Source organism: Chiloscyllium punctatum, chromosome 45, assembly GCF_047496795.1.
Source record: "Chiloscyllium punctatum isolate Juve2018m chromosome 45, sChiPun1.3, whole genome shotgun sequence".
In the NCBI taxonomy this organism is placed as follows: Eukaryota; Metazoa; Chordata; class Chondrichthyes; order Orectolobiformes; family Hemiscylliidae; genus Chiloscyllium; species Chiloscyllium punctatum.
The window spans coordinates 13,827,523-13,841,976 of NC_092783.1; the positions used below are offsets into that span (position 1 = coordinate 13,827,523).

A 14,454-nucleotide genomic window follows, 5' to 3' on the forward strand; every position below is an offset into this window, starting at 1 on the left:
CTCACTCACACTCATGCTCACTAGCCCTGAATCTCTTCTGCACAGCCTACTCACCCATTCAGGACATTCCACACATGCACCAAAAGTAAGTGTGCTACCCACCTTTTGCTCCTTCATGTACTGTATGCGGGGTTTCCTGACTGTGACCACCCTGAGTAGCTGACTGATCATGCCCAAGCCCCTTTGCTGATTTTGGTTTTTTTTTGCAGTTGGTTACTCTAGTGATCAGATTAGAGTGGTGCTGGAAAAGCACAGCAGGTCAGGCAGATCCTGCTCCTCGGATGTTGCCTGACCTGCTGTACTTTTCCAGCACCACTCTAACCTAGATTCTGGTTTCCAGCATCTGCAGTCCATGTTTTTACCTACTATAGTGATTAGTCACTGAAACAGATTCACATGAGTCTGCAGATATTCTTTAACATCTAAGCATTTTATTAAACAAAAAGAAAAAAAGCTCTGAATACAAGTAACAGAGCCAAGTTTCAAACTGCTCCTCAACACTATATTTTACTGTTAGTCAATTCCAGTGAAATTTCACTCTTAGATTACTCCCAGCTTCTTGTCCTCAGGTTGTGGACACAAACATTTCACAATACCTTTCACGAAGTTCTTCATGAGAAAGCACACAAACTGACTGATCATGTGACACCGACACGGAGTCAGTCCTCGCACACCTAATGCTGATGGTAAGAATCCCATAACAGCGAACAGGAGTTCACTTGAAAAAAAGTTGGCAATTCACAAATCACATTATAAACAAATCACAATTAATAAACCCACGTTATAGGAGAACTACTTATATACATTGCATTTATGCTGAGAGGATGAGGAAGACTATATCGAAAGGTAAGTAATCTTCCTTAAGAATTTTTATTGGTACTGCTTAATATGAATTAATAAGTTAGCTCATAGTAAGCAATTTAGCATCTAGTGTTTTTGTACTTTGGTCAAAACTACTTATCTATTTTCCAAGATATTTAAAATAAATGATACACTTTTCGTATCCTGGGAGAATTTTGGTGCTAAAAGGAAAAAGAAGTTGTTAAAATTACAGATCTCTTGAAATTATCAGAGTCTCTTTTTTGTTTATTTTTACCTTACACAATTTGTAAGCCTTTGTTCGATCCCTGGGTATCCGAGGAAGTAGAAATTTCTATTAGAAAGAAATAATGTACTTAGGACAGGTGTAAGGCATTAAATATAGAAATATGGAAATGAAGAGGAGTTGGCCATTCAGCTACTCGAGCATGCTCCAATATTTGTAATGATCATGGCTGATCATCAAGCTAAATAGTATCATCTTGTCGCCTTCAAAATAAAAGGCCTGACCCCTTTACCACAGGTTTTTATGTACCACCTTTTTGAAAACACAAAATGTTTTGGCCTCGATCACTTTCTGAGAGAGTGAATTCCACAGGCTCACCATTCTCAGATGAAGAACTTTCTCCTTATCTCAGTCCTATAAGATTTACCCCTTATCCTTAAACTGTGAACCTTAGTTCAAAATGACTCAATCCTTTGAACAACCATCTTGCATGTAAGCTGTGTAGTTGTCTTAGAATTCTCATAGAAACTTATAAAATTCTAACTGTGAACCCACCCCCACCACCACCACCGCTCTGCTTATTATTATAAAACTGACTCAATCTCTCCTGTTGCGTCAGACCTGCCATCCCAGGAATCAATTTGGTAAAGTTTCACTGCACTCTCTATAGCAAGAATGTCCTTCCCCGGATAAAGAGATAAACACTGCATAAACCAGTGTCCTCTATAAATGAAGCAAGTCATGCCTGTTCAGGTCCTCCAAATCATCTTCTATGCAGGCCAACATAGATTGCCTTCTTTACTGCCTGCACTTCACTTCAGTAATGAGTTAATGAGGACACCCAGGTTTTGCTGAACATTTTCCCTTTAATTTATAGCCATTCAATTAATTATCTGCCTTCATATTTTTGCTATCAAAGTGCATGATGTCATTTAGCAACATTATACTCCATCTGCCATGCATTTGTTCACTCACTCAGCCTGTCACAGTCACAATACAATATCCTTGCATCCTCCTCACCACTCACCCTTCTATCAGCTTTGCCAGAAGACTAGAGAATTGCAAAAATTATGGCCTTCAAGAAAAGTAGTAAGGGTAATCCCAGCAATTACCGACCAATTAGTGTAACTTTGGTGATGGGGAAACTTATGGAAACAATTATTCAGGAAAAAATTAGTAGTCACATGGAAAAAGGTGGGTTGATGAAGAAAACAAACTTGGAGTTTTTTGAAGAGGTAACAGAAAGGGTTGATGAGATAACATTATTGATGTAGTATGCATGAACCTCCAGGCGTTTGATAGAGTCCTATTCCACACTGAGAAAAGTTGAAGGTCATGGCATAAAAGGGCAGTAGCAACGTGGATATGAAATATGAACTGAGTGATAGGAAACCAAAAGAAATAGTCAATAGATATTTTTTGGGCTGGAAGAAAGTTTGTTGTGAAGTTTCTCAGCAGTTGGCATAGGCCTTTTTCTTTTCCTGATGTATAATAATGATCTAGATCTTAGTGTATAGGGGACAATTTCAGAGTGAGCTGATAGGTGGCAGATTAGGTTCAGTGTAGAAAAGTGAGGTGATGTGCTTTGGTCAGATGTATATTGAAAAACACTACAAAATAGGGGGTACGTTTCTAAAGTGTGTCCAGGAGTTGAGAAACCCAGATGTGAATGTGCACAGATCATTGGAGGTGGCAAGGCAGGTGGAGGGAGCAGTTAAAACAGTGTTCATTGCTTTATTAATGGGTTATAGAGTACAAGGGTCGAGGACGTGATGTTGAACTTTTACAAGATGCATATTGGACATCAGCTGGAGTATTCTCTACAGTTGTGTGCACTGCATAATAGGAAAGGTGGGAATGCATTGGAGAGAATGCAAAAGGGATTTACAAGAAGAACTTGGGACTGTTCTTGGAGAGAAGAAGGCTGTGGGACGATCTGATAGAGTTTTTCAAAATGGAGCAGGCTGGGCGGAGAAGGTGAAACTGTTCCCACTCATAAAAGAAAGACAAGAGAGGTTATAGATTTGAAATGATGTGCAAATGAAGCAAGGGTGATGTGAAAGTGTTTTCAGACAGCGAGGAGTTAGGAACTGGAATACAGTGCATAGAGGCAGGTTCAGTTGAGCGATTCAAGAGGACTTTGGATGATTATTTGAATAGAAATTGTCTGCAGTGATATGGGGAAAAAGGCAGGAGATTGGCGCAGGTGGACAACCCTTTATCCAAAATCCTGAAATCCAAAAAGCTCCAAAATCTGAAGGGTTTTTTTTTGTGAAGTTTTTAATCTCATTAACAAGGTTGTTTGGCATGCAAACAGTTAACCCAACTCCACACCCGTTCGATGTGTATCACTTAGATGTGACATGGGGGGGTGCGTGGCCCAGCACTGGCTGACCTCAATTCTTTCTCATGGCCCGTTACTCACAATAAGTCTGCTGTTAGTTAATTTTTAAAAAAATTTCACTGTTGAACTGTCACTTATTCCGAAATTCGAACAATTCCGAAAACCAGCTGGTTCCAAGCTTTTCAGATAAAGCATTGTGTACCTGTACTAGCTAATAGAACTGGTGCAAGTGCAGTGGGCCAAATGACCTCTTTCTGCTCATTACAATTCTGAGACTCTGTAAATGTACACTTTCCTCTCGGTAGCTTCAACGTTCTTCTGTTGTGTAAAACATACCTTACTACAGTTTTACATAAGCGTTGCATATGTTCATACCTTAAACTTTATTTTGTGCTTCATGCAAACAATATTCAGTTAGCTCTTAAATGACATTGTTTACTTGAAGGGCTCCTTTTAAAGGTTGTGAACCTGAGCCGCCTCATCCTTGTCATATTTCATATCACCCAACTATCCCTGAAAGTATAATCATTTTTATTTTTATAGCCAGTCTATTGAATAGATCATGAAAAAAAAATAGCATGGACCACCATCACCTAATGCATAACTGACTCAACTTTTAGCAGGAAGTATCTAGCTATTGTGGCGAACTGCACAAGTTTTACATATACAGTATGTCTCCGCAAAGCATTGATTTTGATACAGTGAAAAGTGTTTTGCATACTAAAGAGGCAGATCATATCATAGAAGATACATCAGGGTAGCAGAACAGAGTGCAGAATACAGTGTTACATCTGCAGATGTGCACAGAGAGAGATCAGAATTAACATTTGAGTGATCTAATCAAAAGTCAAATAACACCGGGAAGAAGTCCTTGAAACTGTTCATACGTGTATTCAAACTTTTATATGTTGTGCCTGACAGAAGAGGGTGGAAGAAAGTATGACAGGTGAGAGGGGTCTCTCATTATGTTGCTTGCTTTCTCAAGGCACTGGGAACTATAGATTGAGTCAATGGATGGAAAGCTGTTTTGGGTGATGGACTCTAGTCTCTAGTTTCTAGAGAAACTAGTTTCTAGTTTCTAGTTTCACGACTCTAGTTTCATGCGGTCTTGGGAAGAGCAGTTGCCATACCAAGCAGTAATGCATCCAGATTAGGATGCTTTCTACAGTGTATCTACAAAAGTTGGTATGAGTCCTTGAGGACATACTGAATTTCCTGTTTTGGGTCTTGTCATTGTTTGAGATCCAACCTACAATCTTGGTGTTGTCAGAAAACTTGTAAATGGATTTGAGGCAGAAATAGGCCCCACAGTTGTTAGTGTGTACAGGATGTGGTTGGGGACAAACTATACAGCCTAGTGGGGCATCCCTGTGATTTGGGTGGACGAGGAGGTGTTGTCTATCCTTACTGGTTTAATGTACAGTGCTTTCTTTCATACAATATTTTTCTTCCCAAGTAAAATGAAGGTCATTAAATATAGGTGTGCACAACTACCAAGAAGATATTTATAACAAGTTTTGCCTATTTTCTGTGTCAATTAAGTTATACTTTCAAAAAGCATTTTCCTGTCTCTCTTTTCTCTCAAAACTTTTGAATCTTCTTGTCCATAGGACTCTTATGAAATACTTTGTTCTTCTAACTGTGGATGAGGGTTAAGATATGAAAATAAGCAAAATATACAAAGCTTGGGTGATATCCTGATTGAAGAGTTTGTGCTCGAAACATGACTGCTGCTCCTCGGATGCTGCCTGACCAGCTGTGCTTTTCCAGCACCACACTTTGATTCTGATCTCCAGCATCTGCAGTCCTCACTTTCTTCAAATATCTCCTAACAGTGACAACTAAAGTTTGATTTGCTCAATTTCAATTGTATTTATATTGCTGATATGGGAGGTCATTAGAAGAAAGATCCATATTAATGCAAAAGTCTTCAAAGGCGATATATCTGTAACAAGTAAAAACATTGTGACTAAATTAAGAGTTTAATGAATGATATTTAGTTCAATATTCCATCAAGTTCTGTTATGTCTATGTTTTCTTAATATCAAAAAAATGAAAATAATAAATCATTTTGCTATGGAACAGTAAGACCTTCGCCTTGAATTTTCAAAGGTCACAGGGATGCCTTAAAAATAACTTAAATTTTCATTCTTTTAGGTTGAATTGCTCTCTTGAAATTAAAATTTTCTTTAATATCTCTATGTCAGGTATTATGAAATTTTGCTAATTCATAACATTAATTCCTTCTGTCTTTTAGGAATTTGGCTTTGAATTAAGACACCATAATGCAGTTTCCAAGTATTCAAGACAGAACAATTGTGTTCAAATCTATGGCATTTGATAGTGAACAAAGCAAGAAACGTTTGGCCAAAATCAGGCTAACCCTGCACAGCAGGAGCCAAGGAATTTAATACATGACTTATTAACTGTGAAGTGATTGTAATGTTTAGATGCTTCATGGTCCTTCAATTAAATTTTTCCTCCCACAGCCCAAACCAAAGTAAGGAATTGCCCTGTATTGGTGTAAGAGAAAGTAAGCGGCTATTTTGCGTATTTTGAGTAAACTTGAAATTCTGTTTTGTCAGTGTGTAGGAACAGACTTATTAAATGAACCATACAGCACTGGAAACAAAGTTGCTTGGACAGTAACTAAAATATATTTGAGCTTGTCTCTAATTAAAAATCCTGAAGTTGTCCTTTCTCAGTGTAGTTTTTCAATTTCATATTAATTCTAGTAATATTAAAGACACTAAGTGAAGCCTTTGTAAATAAAATCAGTGATATAATATTTTAATCCACATGATATAATTCAAGTTATACAAAATGCAGATTGGCATATGTCTAGATATATTAATAGTAATGAGGCCTCTAGCCATTATCTTGGATGATTACTATTAAAACATGATCACAAAATACCTGGTGGAACTATCATTCATAGTAACTTATTTGATTTACTGAAATTTCTTCCCCACCCACCCTCATGAGGTGAAGCAAATGTTATTTTCCATCATGCTATGAATTGTTGGCACGATGCGCATTGCTTTTATTCTCCCACCCAGACAGTTCCATCACCAAGTATTGCCAGATTACATGTAGATGCAGGACTGAGCTCCTGGTCTAAATTTTAACCTCTAAGGGTAACTCCATGAAACCAATGTGGTATTGTCATTTGCTGCATTATGTGGTTCATTAGGATTTTATTGCAAATTTTTGTATGATCATAGGTAGTGGCATTCCATAAACTTTGATCTGAATTCCAACTGCTAATTGACTTTACCTACCATTTGAGGGTTTCACATTAAAAAAGAAGCTCTGTCATCTGTTGACTCAATTTGAAACTCCAGGAATTCAAGATTTTGCTCTTATTTTACCACTTGTCCTTTAACCTAGATAGTTAAAGAGCATTTGGCATAAATTAGAAGCTTGAGTGATTTAGTAGTGGTTTAAACTGGGTGTAGATGTGATAATTTTTTGTGATTTGACAAATGCAAGCTTTACAAGTGTTCTTTTTAAAAAGGTTTGTAATATGCAGCATTACCAAGCACAGACGGACTGTCTTATGAGAAGTGGTTGATTTAGTTGGGGGCTGTAACGATTGGAATTTAGAACAATGAGTCAACCTTATTGAAACATACAAGACTTGACAGAGTAGAAATGGAAGTGTTCCGCTTTTGTGGGACAGTCTCAGACAGAGGGCTAATTTCAGCCCTCTGAAATGTGTTTAAGATAGAGGTGAGGAATTTCTTATCTCAGAAGGTCGTGAATCTTTGGAATTACTTACAGCAAAGAGCTGTTGAGGCTGGGTTGCTAAGTATATTCATGACTGAGACAGACAGTTTTTTTTTAATCAGTAAGGGAATCCAGGATTATGGGAAAGGCAGGAAAGTGGAGTTGAAGATTAATCAGATCACCCATGATATCATTTAAATGGTGGAATAGGCCTATGGACTGAATGGACTTCTACTGTCATGTTTAAATCTGGTGTGCATCACACCAGATCATTATAGGTCAACTCATTTGTAGAATAAATGGGCCAAGAGTGAACAGTTAGTGTATGGTTTACTTAATTAATCTTTATTTGGCTGACTGCTACTTGTTCATGGCAGCTGTTCATAGAGCCTACGTGAAACTGGCTCTTGATCAAATTGACCACTGCCACTGGGAGATTATGGTGGCAGGTCTGAGTACTGGAGCTGATGGATTTTGATGTTGAATTAACAGTGAGTCAGAAGCCCACTGTTTAAAAATCTGCTACAGCAGGCATTTGGAGCAATGGGTTTGAGAATCCCTGTCTGTTACATATAATAGTAAGTTCCACCTTACAACTCTTGAGTAAAAATGTTACCCCTGAATTCCTTACAGGATTTATTGGTGACTGTCTTAAGGTGAGGTCATTAGGGACCATATGTACAAGTGCAAGCATACCCAAGTCTATCCTGTTAAGGCCTCCATAAATTCCAAGACATCACCTCTCAAATTTCTTTTTTTCTAGAGAAAAGTGCTCAAGATTGTTCAGTTTTTAAAGATCATTATGACTTCACAGTCCAGGTGTCACCATTGTAAACTTATTTTGTACCTAAGTCAGTGCTCTACATCCTTACTGTAAACATGGTGATCAGAGCGAAGCAAAACGTGGTCTAGCCAGTTTACTTAACTTTTGATAATCTGCACTTGGTTGGAAAGGAAATTTATTGTATTTACCCATCTCCGGTTTTGGATGTCATTGTGTCCACCAACCATCCCATTGGTTATATATTTGAATTTAATAATCAGCGCTTGTGATAATCAAGGGATATTTCAGAAATATATTACATCTGTTCTCCTTGTGGAAACGGTTACTATCAATTTGTACCGGGTCAGGCAGTTTAAGAAGGTATCTGATGTGTGTTGTCTGACCTCGGCTGCAGCAGCAAGTGTTCAAAACTTGCTTCAACAGGACAAGTCTTGGAAATGAAAACAAATAAATATATTGCTATTTCTGATAGGATAGGTTCACATTAAGCAAGGTAATTCCTGATGAAGGGCTTTTGCCCGAAACGTTGATTTCGCTGCTCGCTGGATGCTGCCTGAACTGCTGTGCTCTTCCAGCACCACTAATCCAGTATCACATTAAGCAATGCCACATGGAAAGTATGCCATGAAAAGGCTGTTGACATTTGCAGAATTATGAAATGGAATGGGTTACTGTATTCAGGACAGTGTGCCAAAACAGAGGAACATTTTGTTTCTGGGTGATTGGGAGGGTGGGAGAGGAGTTGGTGAGGTTGTAGAAACTTCTGTTGATTTGATACCATTTCCTATTGTACAATTTCAGTGTCATTATAACTGTAGTTAAAAATCTCTCAACACCAGCCCAGTTACCTGATGAAGGAGCATCGCCCCAAAAGCTAGTGCTCCGATAACCTGGTGTTGTCTGATTTTTAACTTTGCCCACCCCAGTCTAACACCGGCACCTCCACATCATGGCTGCCATTATAACTGTAGAGTAACATATTTGCCTTGGAGTCAGAAAGTTGTGAATTGAAGATGTAATTCAGAGATTTCAAAGCAAAAACCTAGGTGGTTGGCAATGCCAAAGAAGTTCTGCACTACTGAAGGTCTCATCTGCTTTAAGGTGAGTGTAAAAGATTCTGTGACAATTTTTTTTTAAAAAGAATAAGGACATTATCCTTTGTGGTTGGCCAATATTTATCCAACAGTCAACATCATGTAAACAGATGATCTGGTTGTTTTAATGCTATTGTGGGATCTTGCTAAGGTGAGATTGGTTATCATGTTTCCTACATTACAACAGTGACTGCACTTGCAAAGGTTAGCTGTAATATATTTTGGAATATTCTGAAGCTGTGAAAAGTGCTCTGAATCGGAGAGTATTTTTGAGATCTTGTTGGGGAGGGGCAGGATACTTTATTAGAACTGCAGCATTTAAGAGCAAAGATTTTGCAGCAAGATTTAAAGTAAACCTGAGTGGCTCAGTCTTTTAAAATACAAGACTGGATAATGTTTTTCAGATGCATTACATTTCTATCTCCAGGTCTGAATGGCCTCCATCAAACCGTCATGACAGCACTTCTTAAAATGGCAGCAAACTTCTGCATAAGTGGTTTCCGTGCAGATAAAGAAAATTTAACCTGCGATTGCAGATTTTAAATAAAAAAGCTGTACGTAAAATAGCATCTGTTAACTGGAGAAGCTTTTTTTTAGCCTGTAACTCTTATTTGAAAGCAGAACTTAAATAGAAGAGGAGATATTTGTCCTGGCGAGATATTTGTCCTGGCGAGATATTTGTCCTGGCGAGATATTTGTCCTGGCGAGATATTTGTCCTGGCGAGATATTTGTCCTGGCGAGATATTTGTCCTGGCGAGATATTTGTCCTGGCGAGATATTTGTCCTGGCGAGATATTTGATGTCAGCATCAAATGTTTCCAGCATTGGATACCTGCCTATGAAATTTCCTCGACTCAATGCATCAGCTAGAAGGTGCAAACCCACATTAGTGTAAATATGACAGTGTGGTTGTTAGGTAAGATTGCCAATTCAGTAACATGAGCCAGTATTTATGAGCAACTATGTCAGGCTCATTAAATGAAAGATCTTCACAGTTGAGAACATCAACTTCCATCTCAAAATACTTGGTTGAGTTTTGATCCTAGTCCCAGATATTAAGGTCTGTTCATCATTTGCAACATCAAGTTAGTTTGATCATTTCCACAAGTTATTTTTAACTTTTGAGCACTTAATTTTAGCCAAAACTTAAGTGCATATTATGTCAACATGCCCAAGATAATAAAAAAACAGTAGCCTAAAGAACTGCGGATGCTGTAAAACAAATTGTCGGAAGAATAATTATTGGGTCAAGAACAATTTTGAGGAAGGGGCAGTTGATCCAAAACATTAACTCTGATTTCTCTCCACAAATGCTGCCAGATCTACTGAGCTTTACCAGCAATTTCTGGTTTTGTTCTTAAGAAATAAGTGCAGGAAATGGGCATCTTGGGCCAACATTACAATTATTGTTGATCATAATTTGTAAACTTGCGCTTAAATATATTCAATTACACAGCCTTCACTTTTGGTTTAAGGAAATTCTAAGGCTAACAACCCTCTGAGGCAGAATCTCACGTCTCCATTTAAAATAGAAGACTTCATAGTTTTAAACTATGCCCCTTTGTAGGTTCCTATGAGGAGAAAAGTTTTGTCAGTATCTACCCTGCCAAGTCCCTCAGATTTTGCATGTTTCAATAAGATCATCTGAGTGTTAATGTCAGTTATTGCACCAACTGACAGAGCTAATCAACCCATGTTCCAAATGCTTTCTGCAAACTGCTACAGACACAATTTCTAATCAATCTGTTCTGACATGTTGGGACATATTATTTACATCTATGGAACAGGTATTGAATCCCAGTGATAGAAACACTTACCACTTAATGAGCAAATATATCCTTTCCTAAATAAAGTTAACAAAACAACACAAAACAAAGCAGTATTCTAGTTGCAGTCTCACCAATGTTCTGTACAGTTGAAACAAGATTTCCCTACTCAAAGTTTGGGAGAAGATTTGTAGCTCGGGTGCTCATTATCGTGGTTCTGTTCGCCGAGCTGGGAATTTGTGTTGCAGATGTTTCGTCCCCTGCCTAGGTGATATTCTCAGTGCTTGGGAGCCTCCTGTGAAGCACTTATGTGATGTTTCCTCTGGCATTTGTAATGGTTTGTATCTGCCGCTTCCAGTTGTCAGTTCCAGCTGTCCACTGCAGTGGCCGGTATATTGGGTCCAGGTCGATGTGCTTATTGATTTGAATCTGTGGATGAATGCCATGCTCCTAGGAATTCCCTGGCTGTTCTCTGTTTGGCTTGTCCTATAATAGTAGTGTTGTCCCAGTTGAATTCATGTTGCTTGTCATCTGAGATTTCCCTACTTTTGTACTCTTACCCCCCCCCCCCCCCCCCCCCCCGCCTTGAATTTCAAAACATCTGTTTTCTGTGGAATTAAGTATCTCTCAGAATTACAGAAGTGATACTTCTGAAATCTCAAGTTTTGCTGCTTGCTGTTAAAATACATCCTTTATTATTAGATCAACAACTGTCAGTTCTAAACTAAATTATTTCAATGTCCTTTTAGCCGGCTTCCTCTACTCTATGCTTCATGAACTTAGCTCATCCTTATAACTAATTCTACCCTGCAACAATTTCCATTCACCCACGTATCTTGTGCCTGCTGGTGTTTATTGGCTAAAAAGCTTTCATTGTTTCAAGACTAATATTTTCTTCATGTTGAAATGCTTTCATGACAACAGATTTGTCCCCCACCCCCTCACTCCAAACACTCATCACTAGTTTTCTGGCCCAATCTGCAATGCCAAACAACTTTGTTCCTCTTGTACCATTTGTTCATCCTGGAGTCACTTTGTCCCATATTCAGAAGCTCTGGAGTATCCTTAACACTTATTCACCACCTCTGCCCTAGAGCTCACCTCTTTAAAGGAACATTTGTCATTCTTCCCAATTCTCCTGCATCTCAGTGTTTGTTTCTGTAAATTACTTTGAAGCCATAAGATATAGGAGCAGAATTGCTAAACAATATCTTGTAATTGCTAAAGGCACCACATAAATGTAAAATTGCTTCAGATAGGAAATTAGTTTGAGAGGGGGTGATGCCCTAGTAGCATTCTCGTTAGCCAACTAATCAGAGATCTGGTAATGTGCTGGAGAAACAGTGGAATTTGAAGTCAATAAATATCTGGAATTTGGAGTCTAATATCATTCAGCCATTGTTGATTATCCAAAAAAGCCCAACTGGTTCACTAATGTCCTTTAGGGAAGGAAACTATTGTGCTTACCTGATCTGGCCTACACTTTGACTCCACAGGCACAGCAATGTGGAAGACCGATTAATGTATACCGGTAACTGCCTTCTGGGCAATTAGAGATGGGTGATAAATGCTGGCCTAGCCAGTGATGTCCACATCCCATGAATTAATTACTTGTGAAACTTTTTTAGGAAGTCTGTTTTTGCACGATTTAAAATTGTTCCATGTGTTTTCTCTGTTAAATTTTGATTAGCATTAGAATCTAAATTCAATTTTGCTACCTTCCAATATTCCATGGTATTAGATTTTGGGGCTTTGTTACCACAATTAACGTGGGCAAATGACCATTTGTCAGATATTTGCAGTTGGTTAAGAAACAACAGTTTAGATATGACAAATAGCACACAAGTGTTTGGGAAGGAATTCACCCTGGGTTTTGTCTCAATTCCTTCTGGTCCATCTTCCAGTTGAAGAAAACGGTTCCCTCAAAACATCGCCCTCTGTGATGATTGCTGGCAAGGACTCCGATACTTTTTTGATATATACTATATTTCCAGAGACTGGTAGTTTATCTTTGATCACCCATGTGAATCCTTTTAGCCAGTGGAAATCTGACTGTTGCTCATGACGTAAGGATAACAGTTTCCAGCTCCCATTTTCATTTTTACAAGAATAAAACTTCTTAATTTCCCAAACACTGCATTGGTAATGTGCTCATAACGCTAGATAATGTTTTGACAATTCAATGAACCATTGTAACCTCTAGAATCCTGGTGATTCTTCTCACCTTTCTTGCACCTTTTTTTAAAATTTGCTAGAAATTTGTTTATGCTCAGGCAATGATAGTTGCAGGGCAGGAGCTGTTATATCAGGGCACTTTGGTACACAAGAAGAATTGAAATTTAAAAGCAGCCTAGTTTCCATACAAATCGGTACCATACAAATGACAAAAGACCCTAATAATTTAAAGTTTTGTTTTTGATGCACATATTTTCACGGGTGTAATGATCAGTTAATTCACTCAAATTACTTGCTTAAAATAATCTTGTATCTGCTTTCTGATCTGGTGATTTTATTTTATAATTCTGCTTGCGGGTTTCTCCAATATCTGTAAAATTGAGCTGTCAATTTAGGTTTAGTTCTGAATCAAATGGACTTTTTACTTCCTGTGTGCAAGACCGGTGTAATAGGTGTGAAATATTATGTATTTCACAGGTTGACAAGTTAACTAGCATGGTTTAAAGACCAAATTTTGTGACTTACTGTCCTGTGACCTGGGACATACCTTTCTTCCTGCAATTTCCTGTCTTGTTAATAACCTTCGAGCAGCATTTGTCTCCAATGCTTTGTTTCCAAGTCCCATGTCCAGTTTTGTAAAGCTATTCTGCCAAAAGGTATTTTCAACAGCTCTTTCTGTTAGTATGCTAAAGGAAACCAAAGGTGTTTCCAGTATAGAATGCAGACAAACTAATTAGTTATTTATTACTTTGTTGTGGAAAAGGCAGCTTCCAGTTATTGTATTGTAAACACCTTTCATCTTTGAAATTATACTCCAGTATCAAACAAAATTGAGAAACACGCCCCTCTAATCAAACTTCAAATTCAAAGATACTCAAAACGATTTTATTGTTTATTGCATGACTAATAAGATTTTGGTTTCTGATATTCTTGAAGCATTTCACAAAATTTAATGGCGATTACTTTGTTTTTTTAAAACATAGATTGAACCCAGCTGCAAGACCATGGATGTGACCTATTTCCAGTGTACCAATGGTGCTCTGGAGGAGGAACTCGAAAGTGAACCAAGTGATGTAGATTGCAAATCTTTGAAAAACTAAACATTTAACCCAGCGCTTGGCTATACTTGTCGAGCACAGACACAAACCTGGATCCTACACCAGTTTGGCAAAATGCATTAGTATTAAAGCAACATCAGCCAACTCTGTCTTGCCTATTTCTGTACAATAAGCTACATGAAGCCTTTAAGAACATAAAGCATGGAATAAACAAATATTGTATTGCCTATCAATTTTGTTCTACATGAAGTTTGTACAGAGATCTAAAATGGTATAAATTCTATCAAAAAGTGAAGCTGTACAGGTTAGCACTAAGCACGAAGTTGAGGAACAGGAAATGTAGCATGAGCTTGAAAGGAGGGTTGGGGGAGAGTAGTAGAGAACTAGAAGGGAGGGAATGAAAGAAATGGATGAGTCATGGAGGGAAGAGCTAATCAGCTGGAGTTCAAGACTGAAAT

General features: G+C 38.1%; 1 protein-coding gene across 1 annotated transcript in view; it reads left to right on the forward strand.

Moving 5' to 3' along the window:
- ilrun (inflammation and lipid regulator with UBA-like and NBR1-like domains) overlaps window positions 1-14,188 on the forward strand; it is a 79,802-nt gene extending 65,614 nt beyond the window's left edge. The window contains exon 5 of the mRNA XM_072563322.1: window positions 13,922-14,188. Coding sequence (XP_072419423.1) covers window positions 13,922-14,038 — 117 coding nt within the window. The 3' untranslated portion in view covers window positions 14,039-14,188. The remainder of the gene's footprint in view (window positions 1-13,921) is intronic.
- Window positions 14,189-14,454: the final 266 nt, after the last annotated feature.